The 13,775-nt window shown below is 41.5% G+C and overlaps 1 protein-coding gene across 2 annotated transcripts in view; it reads right to left on the bottom strand.

The window, feature by feature from the left end:
* Nucleotides 1–4,162: 4,162 nt before the first annotated feature.
* Nucleotides 4,163–13,775, bottom strand: part of pitrm1.L (pitrilysin metallopeptidase 1 L homeolog) — a 45,264-nt gene continuing 35,651 nt past the window's right edge. For both annotated transcript variants that reach the window (XM_041565267.1, NM_001086512.1), the window contains 7 exon segments: nucleotides 13,234–13,354; nucleotides 12,662–12,727; nucleotides 10,273–10,385; nucleotides 9,744–9,869; nucleotides 7,706–7,851; nucleotides 6,322–6,424; nucleotides 4,163–4,400 (listed from right to left, as the gene is read on the bottom strand). In XM_041565267.1, the coding sequence (XP_041421201.1) occupies nucleotides 4,307–4,400; nucleotides 6,322–6,424; nucleotides 7,706–7,851; nucleotides 9,744–9,869; nucleotides 10,273–10,385; nucleotides 12,662–12,727; nucleotides 13,234–13,354 (769 nt within the window). In that variant the 3' untranslated portion in view covers nucleotides 4,163–4,306.

Raw genomic sequence — 13,775 nt, forward strand, 5'->3', positions numbered from 1 at the left:
ATAGATTGTGCAAAATAAAAAAATGTCTAATATAGTGAGTTAGCCAAAAATGTAATGTATAAAGGCTGGAGTGACTGGATGTCTAACATAATAGCCAGAACACTACTTCCTGCTTTTCAGCTCTCTTGCTTTCCACTGATTGGCTACCAGGCAGTAACCAATCAGTGACTTGAGAAGGGCCACATGGGTCATTACTGTTGCTTTTGAATCTGAGCTGAATGCTGAGGATCAATTGCAAACTCACTGAACAGTTATGTCCCATGTGGCCCCCCTTATAGTCTCAGACTAACTCCGAGTTAGAGAGCTGAAAAGCAGGAAGTAGTGTTCTGGCTATTATGTTAGACATCCAGTCACTCCAGTCTTTATACATTACATTTTTGGCTAACAAACTATATTAGAAACATTTTTTATTTTGCACAGCCTGTCTATTTACCCAGTTTTTATTTTCACACTGACTGTTGCTTTAACTACAAATGTAAAGACAAGAAGTTTATTAAAAGACCAATGAATTGCCCCTCAATAGATTTACATCAGGGATGTCCAGTCTGAACACATCCAGGATTGAGAGACTTGAGGGACACCGTATGCTGCACGAGACCATGTTTAGCTGTGCCCTACACATAAGCATTCGGTCTGTGTCTGACATTTTGATCAGTGGGGTCTCTGATTGGGTCGCACCTCCTCCTCCTCCTCTTCATGCACAGCTGTGAACTGAGCTTTTACTTCTGACAGTGAAACGAGGGGCTGCTCTGTGAAGGCAGCGGCTCTAACCTGGTCACTTTGTGGGTTTCCCTGCAAGATGTAAGCGGCTATACGACAGCACAAAACATACTGCTACACCAATTAAAGGGGATGTAAAGGCAAAAAAAAAAATCCAATACTTTCAATTATACTTTAATTTAAAAAGGTCTACAGTTTTTATAAGAAACCTGACTGTATGCAGTGAAATTCCCCCTTCAGTTACTGCTCTGACTGCTGTGGATAGGAAACTCCAGACAGTCCCTAACTGCTCTGCAGGGAAATGATCATACTTTCAAACCGCAGGGGGGAGCCCCCCTCCTTACTTCCCTGACCTTGAGCAGCTTTGTTTGTTTCCCTGTAGAGCAGCCGGCGACTGTAGAAATTTGTATCCACAGACCCAGTGCAGTCTGTATATTCTGATTATTAATCAGTTGCTGTATCAGCTTCTGGCAGATAAGATTTGACTTGTGTTGTTTTGATCATTTATGACGATCCCTAAGCTTAACCTCCCGACTGACGCCCAGGCCACACTGAGCATGTGCATAGTCATTATGGTGCCTCCGACCCCTCCGTTTATGCTACCTCCAACCCCTCTCTTTTTGGCGCCTCTGACCCCTCAGTTTATGGGTCTTCTGACCCCTTAGTTTATGGTACTTCCCACTCCTCAGTTTATGGTACCTCAAATGCCTCGGTTTTTAAAGGAACAGTAACACCAAAAGTAATTAAAATATTATGTACTGTTGCTCCGCACTGATAAAACTGCCCCATGGCTACACAGCAGCTTATTTATATAAATGATAGTAAATATAAATATTTTTTTATCATAAATTATAGTTTCTGAAGTGTATATATATATATATATATATATATATATATATATATATATATATATATATATATATATATATATATATATATTTATATATTAATTGAACCTGGCATATAGAATAGCTGTTAAATACAATCTAAAATTAATTGTTCTTAGAAACAGAATTGCTTCTGCCATATCCTCCTTCATAGAAGCATCTGATTTGATTATTTTCATTGCTTGCATTAAAAGTTATTAGGAGTCAGTACATTTTTGGCGACTTAAACTTCAGATACCCAAAATTGCTTCAGACTCCACGGCTCTGTATGTATGGGATCTGTTACCTGGAATCCCATTATCCAGAAACATTTTAAATTACGGAAAGGCAGTCTCCCATAGACTCCATTATAATCAAATAAATCAACTTTTAAAAAAAATGATTTCCCTTTTCTCTGTAACCAGTAAACCCCCGATTCTCTAAAGAATCGTTAATGAAAGAATGGTAACAACAGTGAGGCAGCAAAATGCGATGGGTGCTGATTCACTCGGCATCCCCAGGCAGCAACTGGCGACGCTAATTTGTGGGGATGTAGAGTGAATCTGTGCCTATTGCTTGTTATTACCTATCTGCTATTAGAATTCTTAAATTTTGAGTTTATTGGTAGTAAAGTGTTACTGAAAAATTTCTTTATAAACAACATTTTTTGTGAAAATGTTCTCCTGTCCTTGAATGAGTTCTCCCTGGTGAGCTGTACTTAAAATCTTGACTTTAACATCAGATGAACGCTGCACTCTTGAAAATGCAACATAAAGTTGACCATGACCAAACACAGGCTCAGATAGGTAAATGCCGACTTTATCCAATGTTTGTCCTTGTGATTTGTTGATTGTCATGGCAAATGCAGCCTTAATGGGGAATTGTCGTCGTTTAAGTTTAAAAGGTAATTCCTGGTCAGAACTGGTAAGGTCAATTCTGGGAATCAAAACAGTATCACCGCTATGGGATCCTGTAAGCACTTCTGCCTTGATAACATTTTGTCTCATGCTCTTCACAACCCACCGTGTACCGTTACATAAACCTTGCTTAGTGTTAGGGTAGGGGCACACGGCGCGATTTCGCCGCGATTCTGCGCTGGGCGAGTTGTCGCTGCGTTTTTTAAGCCGAAATAGCTTTGCTAACTTTGGCGCTGGCGTCAATGCAAATCGCGGCGAAATCGCTGCGCTAATTCACACGTGGAGATTCTTTTTCTACTGTCGCCCGGAAACGCTCAGCGAGGCAACTTCGGACGACAATAGAAAACGAATCGCCGCGTGTGAATTAGCGCAGCGATTTCGCCGCGATTTGCATTGACGCCAGCGCCAAAGTTAGCAAAGCTATTTCGGCTTAAAAAACGCAGCGACAACTCGCTTAGCACAGAATCGCGGCGAAATCGCGCCGTGTGCCCCTACCCTTAAGGTTTCTTAACAGCATGACTATTGTTCCTACTTTGAGTATAAGATTGTGTTGTGGTAATCCAGCATTGTTGATAGTGTTTAAATATTCTAATGGGAAGTTAAGTTTCTCACTTTCGTCTTCAGAATCAATACAGTCAGTACTCAGAAAGACACAGCTTTGTCCAGGAAGTAATGCAATCACTTGGTTGTTTATCATGTCAACATCAATATTTTTTGGAGATAATATAGCCCGTTTTGCTAAAAATGGCCACCCACGCAGGTACGCAACCGGTTCCCCTCCTAGAGTGACGCTAGCGCCGCCATTAGACAAACTTGCAAAGGAGTAGCAAGATGGCCGACGCTTATACAGACTTTAGTGGGCGGATGACAAACTCGCAGAGGAGTAGCAAGATGGCCGACGCTTATACAGACTTTAGTGGGCGGATTTGGCAGTGGGCGGATGACAAAGTCGCAGAGGAGTAGCAAGATGGCCGACGCTTATACAGACTTTCGTGCAGGTACGCAACCGGTTCCCCTCCTAGAGTGACGCTAGCGCCGCCATTAGACAAACTTGCAAAGGAGTAGCAAGATGGCCGATGCTTATACAGACTTTAGTGGGCGGATGACAAACTCGCAGAGGAGTAGCAAGATGGCCGACGCTTATACAGACTTTAGTGGGCGGATTTGGCAGTGGGCGGATGACAAAGTCGCAGAGGAGTAGCAAGATGGCCGACGCTTATACAGACTTTCGTGCAGGTACGCAACCGGTTCCCCTAGTGTGACGGTGAGCGCATCTGCCTCCCTAGATCCTAACCTTCCAGCGGTCGCCGCCTGAGTGAGCAGGAAAGAAGAGGCGGCGGGAGGCAGAAGGAGACGGTGAGCGCATCTGCCTCCCTAGATCCTAACCTTCCAGCGCATCTGCCTCCCCGATCCTAACCTGTTCTGATCCTAACCTTCCAGCACATCTGCTAATCGAAGGCCGCATCTATGTCTTTCGGCTGAAGTTGCGCGCGCATCTCATAGATCCTAACCGAAGTTGCGTGCGCATCTGCCTCCCCTCCACTCGGGACATAGATAGGCCTTCGGTTAGTATATAGGATAATAAAACAGTACCTTGAACTAAAATATAATTAATCCTTATTGGAGGCAAAAGCATAAAAGCACAAGACAGAAATTCAGTACTTGGTAGAAATGATTTATTTGGCATTAGTGACATTGAAACGGTCTGTAGGAAATGAAACGGCTATAAATAGAAATCATTAAAAATAGGACTGTGATATTGTAGAACTTTGACACTTTTATTTTTAAATGGGTGGGGGGGAATCATCGAATTATCCAGGAGGGATCTTTTGCAATGTTCTTGTTTTCTGGACCCAGAATGGCAGTTCCGCGAGTGCACTGGCCGGCAGTTAGATACCTGAAAGGCACGAGAGACGCGTCACATGGGAAATGGCACTTAGTCATATACAACTGTCATACAGCTTGCACCAATAGCAACAATCTTTGGCCTTCAAATGCCTCCCACAGGTCTGCTCTTCTTTATATCTGCAACATTACAGGTGACCACTACCCAAATGGAGACCCACATGCTGCATTTAACCCTTCAATATTCATGGCTCCAAGACATATTTTTAATATTATTTTATTTCAGCCAATGGAAGAAGTTATTGGACCTGCAGTCTTTCAGCAGACCCCGACTCTAGTCTTATCCCTTCCTCCACCAACAAACCCCTCTGTGCTGCCAGTCATTGCCGTCAGTGACACAACTATGTATCCCATTAAAGGGGTTGTTCACCTTTAGGTTAACTTTTAGTATGATGTAGAGAGTGATATTCTGAGACAATTTGCAATTGATTTTCATTATTTATTATTTGGGGTTTTTGAGTGATTTAGCTTTTTATTCAGCAGCTCTCCAGTTTGCAATTTCAGCCATCTTGTTATTAGAGTCCAAATATTACAGAAAATGGATTGCCCACCCAATTCCAAAAATAATGAATTTATTACAAAAAAGCAAAAAATAAGAAAAAATAATACAAAAATATAAAGAGGTGAGCCTCTTTGTCTATTTGTGCCCCTGAAGAAGACCCTTAAGGTCGAAACGCGTTGGGCTCACCTCTTTATATAATTTTTGTATCATTTTGTCATTTTTTCTTATTTTTGTAATAAATCCATTATTTTTGGAATTGGGTGTGCAATCCATTTTCTGTAATATTAGTAATGCCTCTTGGGAGACCCTCATGGGGAGTCCCCTATGGATTAGCACCCCACAGTTTTGGCTTAAGGGTGTGCGCCTTCTTTATTCTATTTTGTACTGATTTGAATAAGAGACTGGGATTTGAATAAGAGACTGGAATATGAATAGGAGAGGCCTGAATAGAAAGAAGAGTAATAAAAAGTAGCAGTAACAATACATTTGTAGCCTTACAGAGTCAGGAGATGGCAAATCATTCAAAATTTACAAAGAGTAAAAACAATGAAGACCAATTTAAAAGTTGCTTAGAATTGGCCACTCTTTAACAAATACAAAAAGTTAACTTAAAGGTGAACCACCCCTTTAAGTTTACTCTTCTTTGCTCCGTTCTTCTGCCATTAATGCCAAACCATAAACATCGCACATGAACATGAACTAGCCACGTATATATATCAGGGTTCTTACTGGGGATGCGCCGAATCCACTATTTTAGGATTTGGGTGAATCCTTTGTGAAAGATTTGGCCGAATACCGAAACCCGGAAATAAAGGGGGGAGTGTAAAAAAGTTTTGACTTCCTTGTTTATGTGCTGAAAAGTTACACGATTTTTTGGTTTCGGATTTGGTTCGGCCAGGCACTTGGGATCCTAATCCTGCTGAAACAGGCCCAATCTTGGCTGAATCCTGGATTCAGTGCATCCCTACTTTTTAGGGCAGAGACACATGGTCAAATTTAGGGTGATTAGTCACCCAGCGACAAATCTCCTCTTCTTTGGGTGACTAATCTCCCCGAACTGCCTTCCCGCCGGCCAGAATCAGTGCCCTTTGTTTAAAAAAGTCCCCCAAAGTTGCCTCATGAGGAAATTTCGAAAACAAATCTAGATTGTAGCCAGCGGGAGGCAGTTCGGGGAGATTAGTCCCCCCTCCAGGAAGAAGAGGCAATTTATCACTGGGCGACTAAATCTCGCCGAATCTTAAAAAAAAAAAAAAGAAAAAATCTCCCCAAATCTGAGCGTGTATCTCTGCCATTACACTACCCAGTATTCCCAGCCTACTCCTTGTGTTTTTTCCTGCCTGGCTCCTCTAAGACTGAAAGACTGGGTGCCGCAGGCTGCGGTTGCCTTGCTTACTTATAACCAAAAACGTACTTGTTACTGGCGTTCGTTAGATCTGAATGGGTGACAGCGAAAAGCTCTTCTCTGTGCCTCTGTTTCATTTCGTCAGAGATGCCGTGTAGGAAATGATTCATTCCTGGAATAAAATGGACACACAAGTCATGGAAACTCCACACACACTAATAATGTTGGACACAGCAGCTCAGTCGTTACATATGAAAACGGCAATGATGGGGAATAGTGACGGGTGAATCGGACTCATTTCGCTGAAAATTTGGAGAAAATGAATTAAAGGTGGCCATACATGGATAGATCCGCTCGTTTGGCGATGTCGCCAAACGAGCGGATCTCCCTCCGATATGCCCACCTTGAGGTGGGCAATATCGGGCAGATCCGATCGTGGGCCCTAGGGCCCAACGATCGGATCCTAGCATTCGGCAAACGGGCGGTCGGATCGCGGGGCCGCATCAACGAACAGATGCGGCCGCGATCCGACGGAATTTTTAATCCCATCCGATCGAGATCTGGCCAGATCTTGATCGGATAAGCCCGTCGGGGGGCCCCCATACACGGGCCAATAAGCTGCCGACTCGGTCTGTCGGCAGCTTTTATCGGCCCGTGTATGGCCACCTTTAGTCTACGGGTGACAAACAAGAAGGGCAGAGCACTCAACCCCCCAAAAACAGCCCAGGTGCTGCTGCAAAAAGTAAGATCAGTATGAAGAACACGGAGCACTCATTGGACTTTATTTATTGCCAAAAAATTAATGGTAAGCGGACGATTCAGTTCTACACAGAGCACATCAGAAACAGTCTCTCCAAACCAAATGATTTGTGATGTATTGATAAAGGTCCTCTGTGTAGAACTGAAGCGTTGGAATACACCATTTTACTTTTTGCAACAGCACCTGGGTGTGGGTGTGCTGCCCTCCAGTGTGTCTCGGTCTCTGTGTGTCGCCTCTGTTCAGCGTTTCTTGGTCTCTGTGCCCCGTCTCTGTCCGCGTGCCCCGTCTGTGTGCCCCTGTTTGGCTTTTTAAGTGAAAATAATCTGTTCCAACGTTCCCGCTTTTGGTCAGTGCCATATAAATAAAGGCTTATAATTATACCTGTGTGAATTCTGACTTTACACATTATGAAATGATAAGATTATGGGACACTTTGAAGAGGGTACAGTTGTAAAAGCATCAGTATATGTTGCCCAGTAGCCAGTTTCATGGGGACAACTAAGGAGCACTAAAATTGTGGGATGTTTTTGTTCACAAGTGAGTTGCACAAACAAACAGATGGTTTGATGAAATTAAATTGCATCCGGGAAATCACAACTTGGCAATGGCAAATGAATCAGAATCCCTTCAGTAGAACAAATGCGACACGCAGAGTCTAATCCAGAACTAAACGAACGTGTTCTGAAACTTTACCTTTATCAGAAGGAGCAATGGGGGAATCGACAGCAGAAAACACCGACAGTTTGGCTTCATCCACATCTTGTTGGCTAAACTGACCCGACTTTGCCCAATCAGTTGCTTTTTGAAATGTGGACAGAGTTGACAGGGAATTCGGATCTCTGAAAAATATAAAAAAAAATATGGTCATTTTCTTCCCTTATTCACCGAATCCAGTAGACTCACATCTCGAGGTGTTTAATAGAGAGAATAATATATAAAACATACATATTATCAGTATCGTCCTACTGACCTATTTATACGTGAATTTACCTTGTGGTGCTAACACAATACCCTTTGGATGTTCAGTCTGCCGGCATAACGTGAAGCAACTCCAAACCCGTTCATTTAATGGCAGTTTTTTTTTTTACTTTAAAGGAGAACTAAAGCTTAAAGGGGAACTATCGCATCTGTTTCTCCTCATTCTGTCTTCATGCAGCAGTTGGGTCTCTGATGAATGATCCAATATATCTTATAGGGGGGCTCCTTTCCTAGCAGATGTATTAGAGCTCTCTCAGATAACTGATTCCAGTACAAACAAAATCTAAAAATATAGCAAAAATTCTGCATGTAGAGAGACATGATGTCTGGTGGTTTTAATAGAGTGATCTATAATATATATATATATATATATATATATATATATATATATATATATATATATATATATAGTCATAGGCAATATATATATATATATATATATATATATATATATATATATATATATATATATATATATATATATATATATATATATATATATATATATATATATATATATATATATACACACACACACACCCATATGATTATATTATATATATAGTAGCTCCCCATCTTCTTTTCTGCTGATTCACTGCACATGCTCTGTGCTGCTGTCACTTACTGAGCTTAAGGACCCACTCACAATATACAGTACACATAGAATAGAAATGTCACAATATAAGGCTGATTAGTAATTAATACAGATAATTACTACATGACAGCACAGAAACCAGTGCAATTAGCATCAGAATTTAATAATCAGACCTGTAGCATCAGCTTATATTACAGACCAACCTCATTTTCTGCTGGATAATTAGTGACGAGCCCTAAGCTTAGCTTCTCAACAGCCAATCAGAGCCCACTGAGCATGTGAGTGTCAGACACTTTCCAAGATGGTGACCCCCTGTGACAAGTTTGAAGTCCTGGATCATTGCTGCTATTGACAAGCTGAAACTTTAGGCTGGTGCAATAAGTTCAGTATATAAAATATGGCATTTCTAGCCATTCATTTTTAGGGGTTAGTTCTCCTTTAAATTAAAAATGGGTGTTGGTCTTTGAGACGTCTCCCTGAAAAAAGCTACAGCAGGGGAGGAACAGCATTGTGTATTCTGTATTCTCCTAACCCCTCCATCAGTGCTTTACCTCCTTCCCTCTATATTCCCCTTACTATACTGTATGCAACATGGAGTCACTGCAAAGCTTCACCTCCTTCCCTTTATCTTTCTTTTACTACACTGGATACAACATGAAGCCATACTAGCCAATCCAATGCTTGTCCTACTTACCTTCACCTTCCCCCTACTACAATATATACAACATGGTGTCATTCTAGCCAATCCAATGCTTCTCCTCCTTACCTTCCCCCTACTACACTGGATCCAACCTGGAGCCACTGTAGCTAAGACAAGTCATTACTGCCAAAAGTTATTCAATAAGACAAAATATCATGGAGTCATTCTAACCAATCCAATGCTTCTCCTCCTTACCTTCCCCCTTACTACAGTGAATACAACATGGAGTCATTCTAGCCAATGCAATGCTTGTCCTCCTTACCTTCTCCTACTACACTGGATACAACATGGAGCCACTGTAGCTAAGACAAGTCATTACTGCCAATAGTTATTCACTGAGACAGAATATCTGGACATTATAGGAGGGATTATTAACAACTGTATATTTTCCAGCATCTAAGCAGTTTTGTACATGGCCATTAAATAACACGCGACTTCAGATCTCTTTTATGTCTCACCGATAGGAGTAAAAGCCAAAGATTCCATCGAAGCTGAGTTTTGCTCCTCCGCCATAGGCACCGCCCTTCTCTCGGATCTCTCCGTGGAGGAATTTAGCGGTCATGATCCGTGCGAGAATACGGAGGCTGAAGGAGAGAAATACATTGGTTTCATTGTGATATAGAGGGAGTCAGGACACACATCTGCATCTATAGTACAGGGTTTGGGTCATGCTACAAATGATCTACATTTTACTTAAATAAAAGCAAGTGGATTAGACAGATTTGCTTCTTGGCCAATGAGGTATTTTGGTTGCTGCTTCTCCTTCCGATTGGTGCGTACCATTTAGTACATGATTTTACATCATAGAGTATTAAAGCAGATTCTCTGTATCCTGTAGAAATGCCATACTGCTAACCACTCATTGTTTGCTGTGTTAGTACAGTCAGTTAAAGGAGAACTAAACCCCCCGTTTATCAAAAATCCCCTTCCGTCCATTGGCCCCCTCGATGCTTTCTCCCTCCTGGACTTGCCGCCTTGGCACCTAACCTGGCATAATCAGGGTGTGTGTATGGGACGGTCCTCACGCACTCGCCAATGTAATTGACTGGGAATGACAGGCAGAAGTGGGTTTTCATCTGACATGGTTTGAAGGTTGGATCCTACAATAAAAACACAATAATACCGGTAACAATCGTATTAGAACAATGAAATAACTATTTCCTAAAATGGTCAAAATGTGACACTTATATGTTTAAAGAGCTATGATACAAAAACCTCCCTGCAGACAGGGCCGAATTTTTAAAACGCCCGACCCGAACCCACTCACCTGCCCCACTGCCGACCCGCTTATCCTTCCATCCCGCTTACACATCTCCTGCACTGCCCAACCCTTCACAACCCCCCCAACCTTCTCGCAAAGTCACGCTATTCACCTTGTTGTAATTCTCCCACTTTCCGTCGCTGGGAGGGCGGGTTTAGATGCGGTGGTGGGCGGTTTTAGATGCAGTGGTGGGCGGGTTTAGATGCAGTGGTGGGCGGGTTCAAAGTGCCAGGTTCAGAGTGTGGTGGGGACAGTTGCAGCCAGCATTTTACCAGCGGCATTTTACCACCCTAGGCCCGGGCCTTTTTATCCTGTCCACAAATCCAGGCCTGCCTGCAAATTGATCTTGCTGCAGGGCAAGAACTATCCCAAAATCATCTTGTACAGACTATGATAAAATCGAATTTGTTGTAGCTGCTAATTCGGTGCCTGTTTTAAAATGACCATGCTCCTTGTCCAAGGAAATATTTATTACAAAACAACAGGAAGCCAAATCTGTTCAACTTAGCCAAAAAATTTGTGAAACGGTGAATATTTGCGTAATTCATTGTGCAAGGTTTTTTTTTTTTTTTCAATACATTGGAGTCTATGGGCGTTTTTTCACTGCAAACAAAATGTGCTTATCGCCAACAGTTTCCTATAATTTCACATCTTGCCTGCAGGGGAGTTAAGTCAACTGCAGGTATAGGATCCCTTATCCGGAAACCCGATATCCAGAAAGCTCAGAATTACGGAATGGATGTCTCCCATAGACACCATTTTATTCAAATAAACCAAATTTTTAAAAAAAGATTTCCTTTTTCTCTGTAATAATTAGGGATGCACCGAATCCAGGATCTGGTTTGGGATTCGGCCTTTTTCAGCAGGATTCGGATTCGGCCGAATCCTTCTACCCAGCCGAACTGAATCCGAATCCTAATCCTAATTTGCATGCAGGGAGGGAAAATGTGTGACTTTGTGTCACAAAACAAGGAAGTAAAACATGTTTTCCCATTCCCACCCCTAATTAGCATATGCAAATTAGGGTCCAGATTCAGTTCGGTATTCAGCCGAATCTTTGCGAAGGATTCGGGGGTTTGGCCGAATCCAAAATAGTGGATTCGGTGCATCCCTAGTAATAATAAAACAGTAGCTTGTACTTGATCCCAACCAAGATATAATTAATCCTTATTGGAAGCAAAACCAGCCTATTGGGTTTATTTAATGTTTAAATGAATTTCTAGTAGACTTAAGGCATGAAGATTCAAATTACGTAAAGATCTGTTATCCGGAAAACTCCAGGTCCCAGGCATTCTGGATAACGGGTCCCATACCTGTACTGCAACTTTCTTTCAATTAAACATTTAGCCAGAAGCAGCAATGCAAAGAAGAGAAAGGGGCAGTCAGATGTGATTTCAGTTACTATAACATTTACAAAATAACTTGATCTGCAATATAGATTGGACATATAGGGAAACTTGCATTCGATATGCAAAATGTTATATTTGGGCTTAGAAGCCCTTGAAAAATCTAGTTTTATTTTGCTTTGTATTTATTCTGCCGATGTGTGAATTCCTTCTTGCATGAAGAAGTTCCTGCCAGTTTTGTTCCCTTTAAATTCATGTTTCTCTCCTCCAGAAGAAAACCCAACTGCCTTTATTGCTGCAGGGCTTTGGGCTCTGTTAGGCAGTGCTTGATCCAAGAGGAGAAATGAGGGGGGGGGGGGGTTAGTCTGGTTGCTAGGGTCCAAATTACCCTAGCACCTAATTAGTCTGGTTGCTAGGGTCCAAATTAACCTAGCACTTTCCTTAAAGGGATCCTGTCATCGGAAAACATGACTTGGGGCAGCTGGGAAATTGACAATATGTCTAGCCCCATGTCAGATTTCAAAATTGAATATAAAAAATCTGTTTGCTCTTTTGAGAAATGGATTTCAGTGCAGAATTCTGCTTGAGCAGCATTATTAACTGATGCATTTTGAAAAAAAAAATTTTTCCCATGAGAGTATCCCTTTAAGCTTTGATAATAAACCACAGACCCCGTTGTCTCCCATCCTTTGGACTGTCGTTCTAAATCCATTTACCTAGATCAGCAATATCTAAAGAAAAAAAATTAATTCTATGGATAATTACTTACACCAACCAACTTTCTTGTGGCTGTTCGAGAGATTTCACTTCCGGAAGGGGATGGATTTGATGATTTCTGTAATGCGGAACATTAAGCAAGTTATTTTTTTGGGTAAATGGGGAGAAAAAAAGTTTCCACCCCCCCACCCCTCCCATTATCTTGCCTAGTTACACAACATAAAGGTTATAAGTAATCAATAAATAATAAAGGTTTTAAACAATACTCGGATATAATAACATGGTCGGTAGATGTTACTGGGACCCACAGCAATTTCAATTTAGGGCCCCAAAATATTGGTAAGTTGATACATTTAAATAGTTTATTATTTAGGGCCTTACAGGGTCTGATTCCTCTGCAGTTACACCTCTGTTGCCACTCACAGGTAGATAATGTAGGTCTAGCCTGAACTTGCATGACTTTCAATGTATATACACCCAACAATGAACAAACCTACAGTAACTGTGAGCCATACTTGCAACACTAAATCCTTTTCTTATTATTGTAACAGTCAAGTTCCAATCAAGTTGCAACCAATCCCTTGCCACGACACGGGAAAGAAGCCTGAATTCACTTTGCTGTACCTCAACAACATGGGGTCGGATAGCTTTGCGTTCCTTTTTGCTGCGAGTTATTCCGGTCAGGAAGTGTTCCATTTCCTTGGAGGCCGTTTCCATCTGCTGTGGGGCGGCATTTATGGAGCACCTGGGCAACAGGAAGTTCTGTTTATTAATAGATTCCTAAATACTGCACCGAGATAGGAGAACGGTTATGCAGAATGCTTGGGACCTGGAGTTTTCCGGATAATGGATCTTTCCGTAATTTGGATCTTCATACCTTAAGTCTACTAGAAAATCATGTAAACATTAAATAAACCCAATAGGCTGGTTTTGCTTCCAATAAGGATTAATTATATCTTAGTTGGGATCAAGTACAAGCTACTGTTTTATTATTACAGAGAAATTGAGAATCATTTTTAAAAATGTGGATTATTTGGATAAAATGTGAGACAGCCTTTCTGTAATTCAGAGCCTTCTGGATAACAGATCCCATACCTGTATATAAAGGTCACTTTATATTAAGAATATGCCAAAAACTTATACTCCGGAAAAACCTTAACCGTAAA

This window comes from Xenopus laevis, chromosome 6L, assembly GCF_017654675.1.
Source record: "Xenopus laevis strain J_2021 chromosome 6L, Xenopus_laevis_v10.1, whole genome shotgun sequence".
Lineage (NCBI taxonomy): Eukaryota > Metazoa > Chordata > Amphibia > Anura > Pipidae > Xenopus > Xenopus laevis.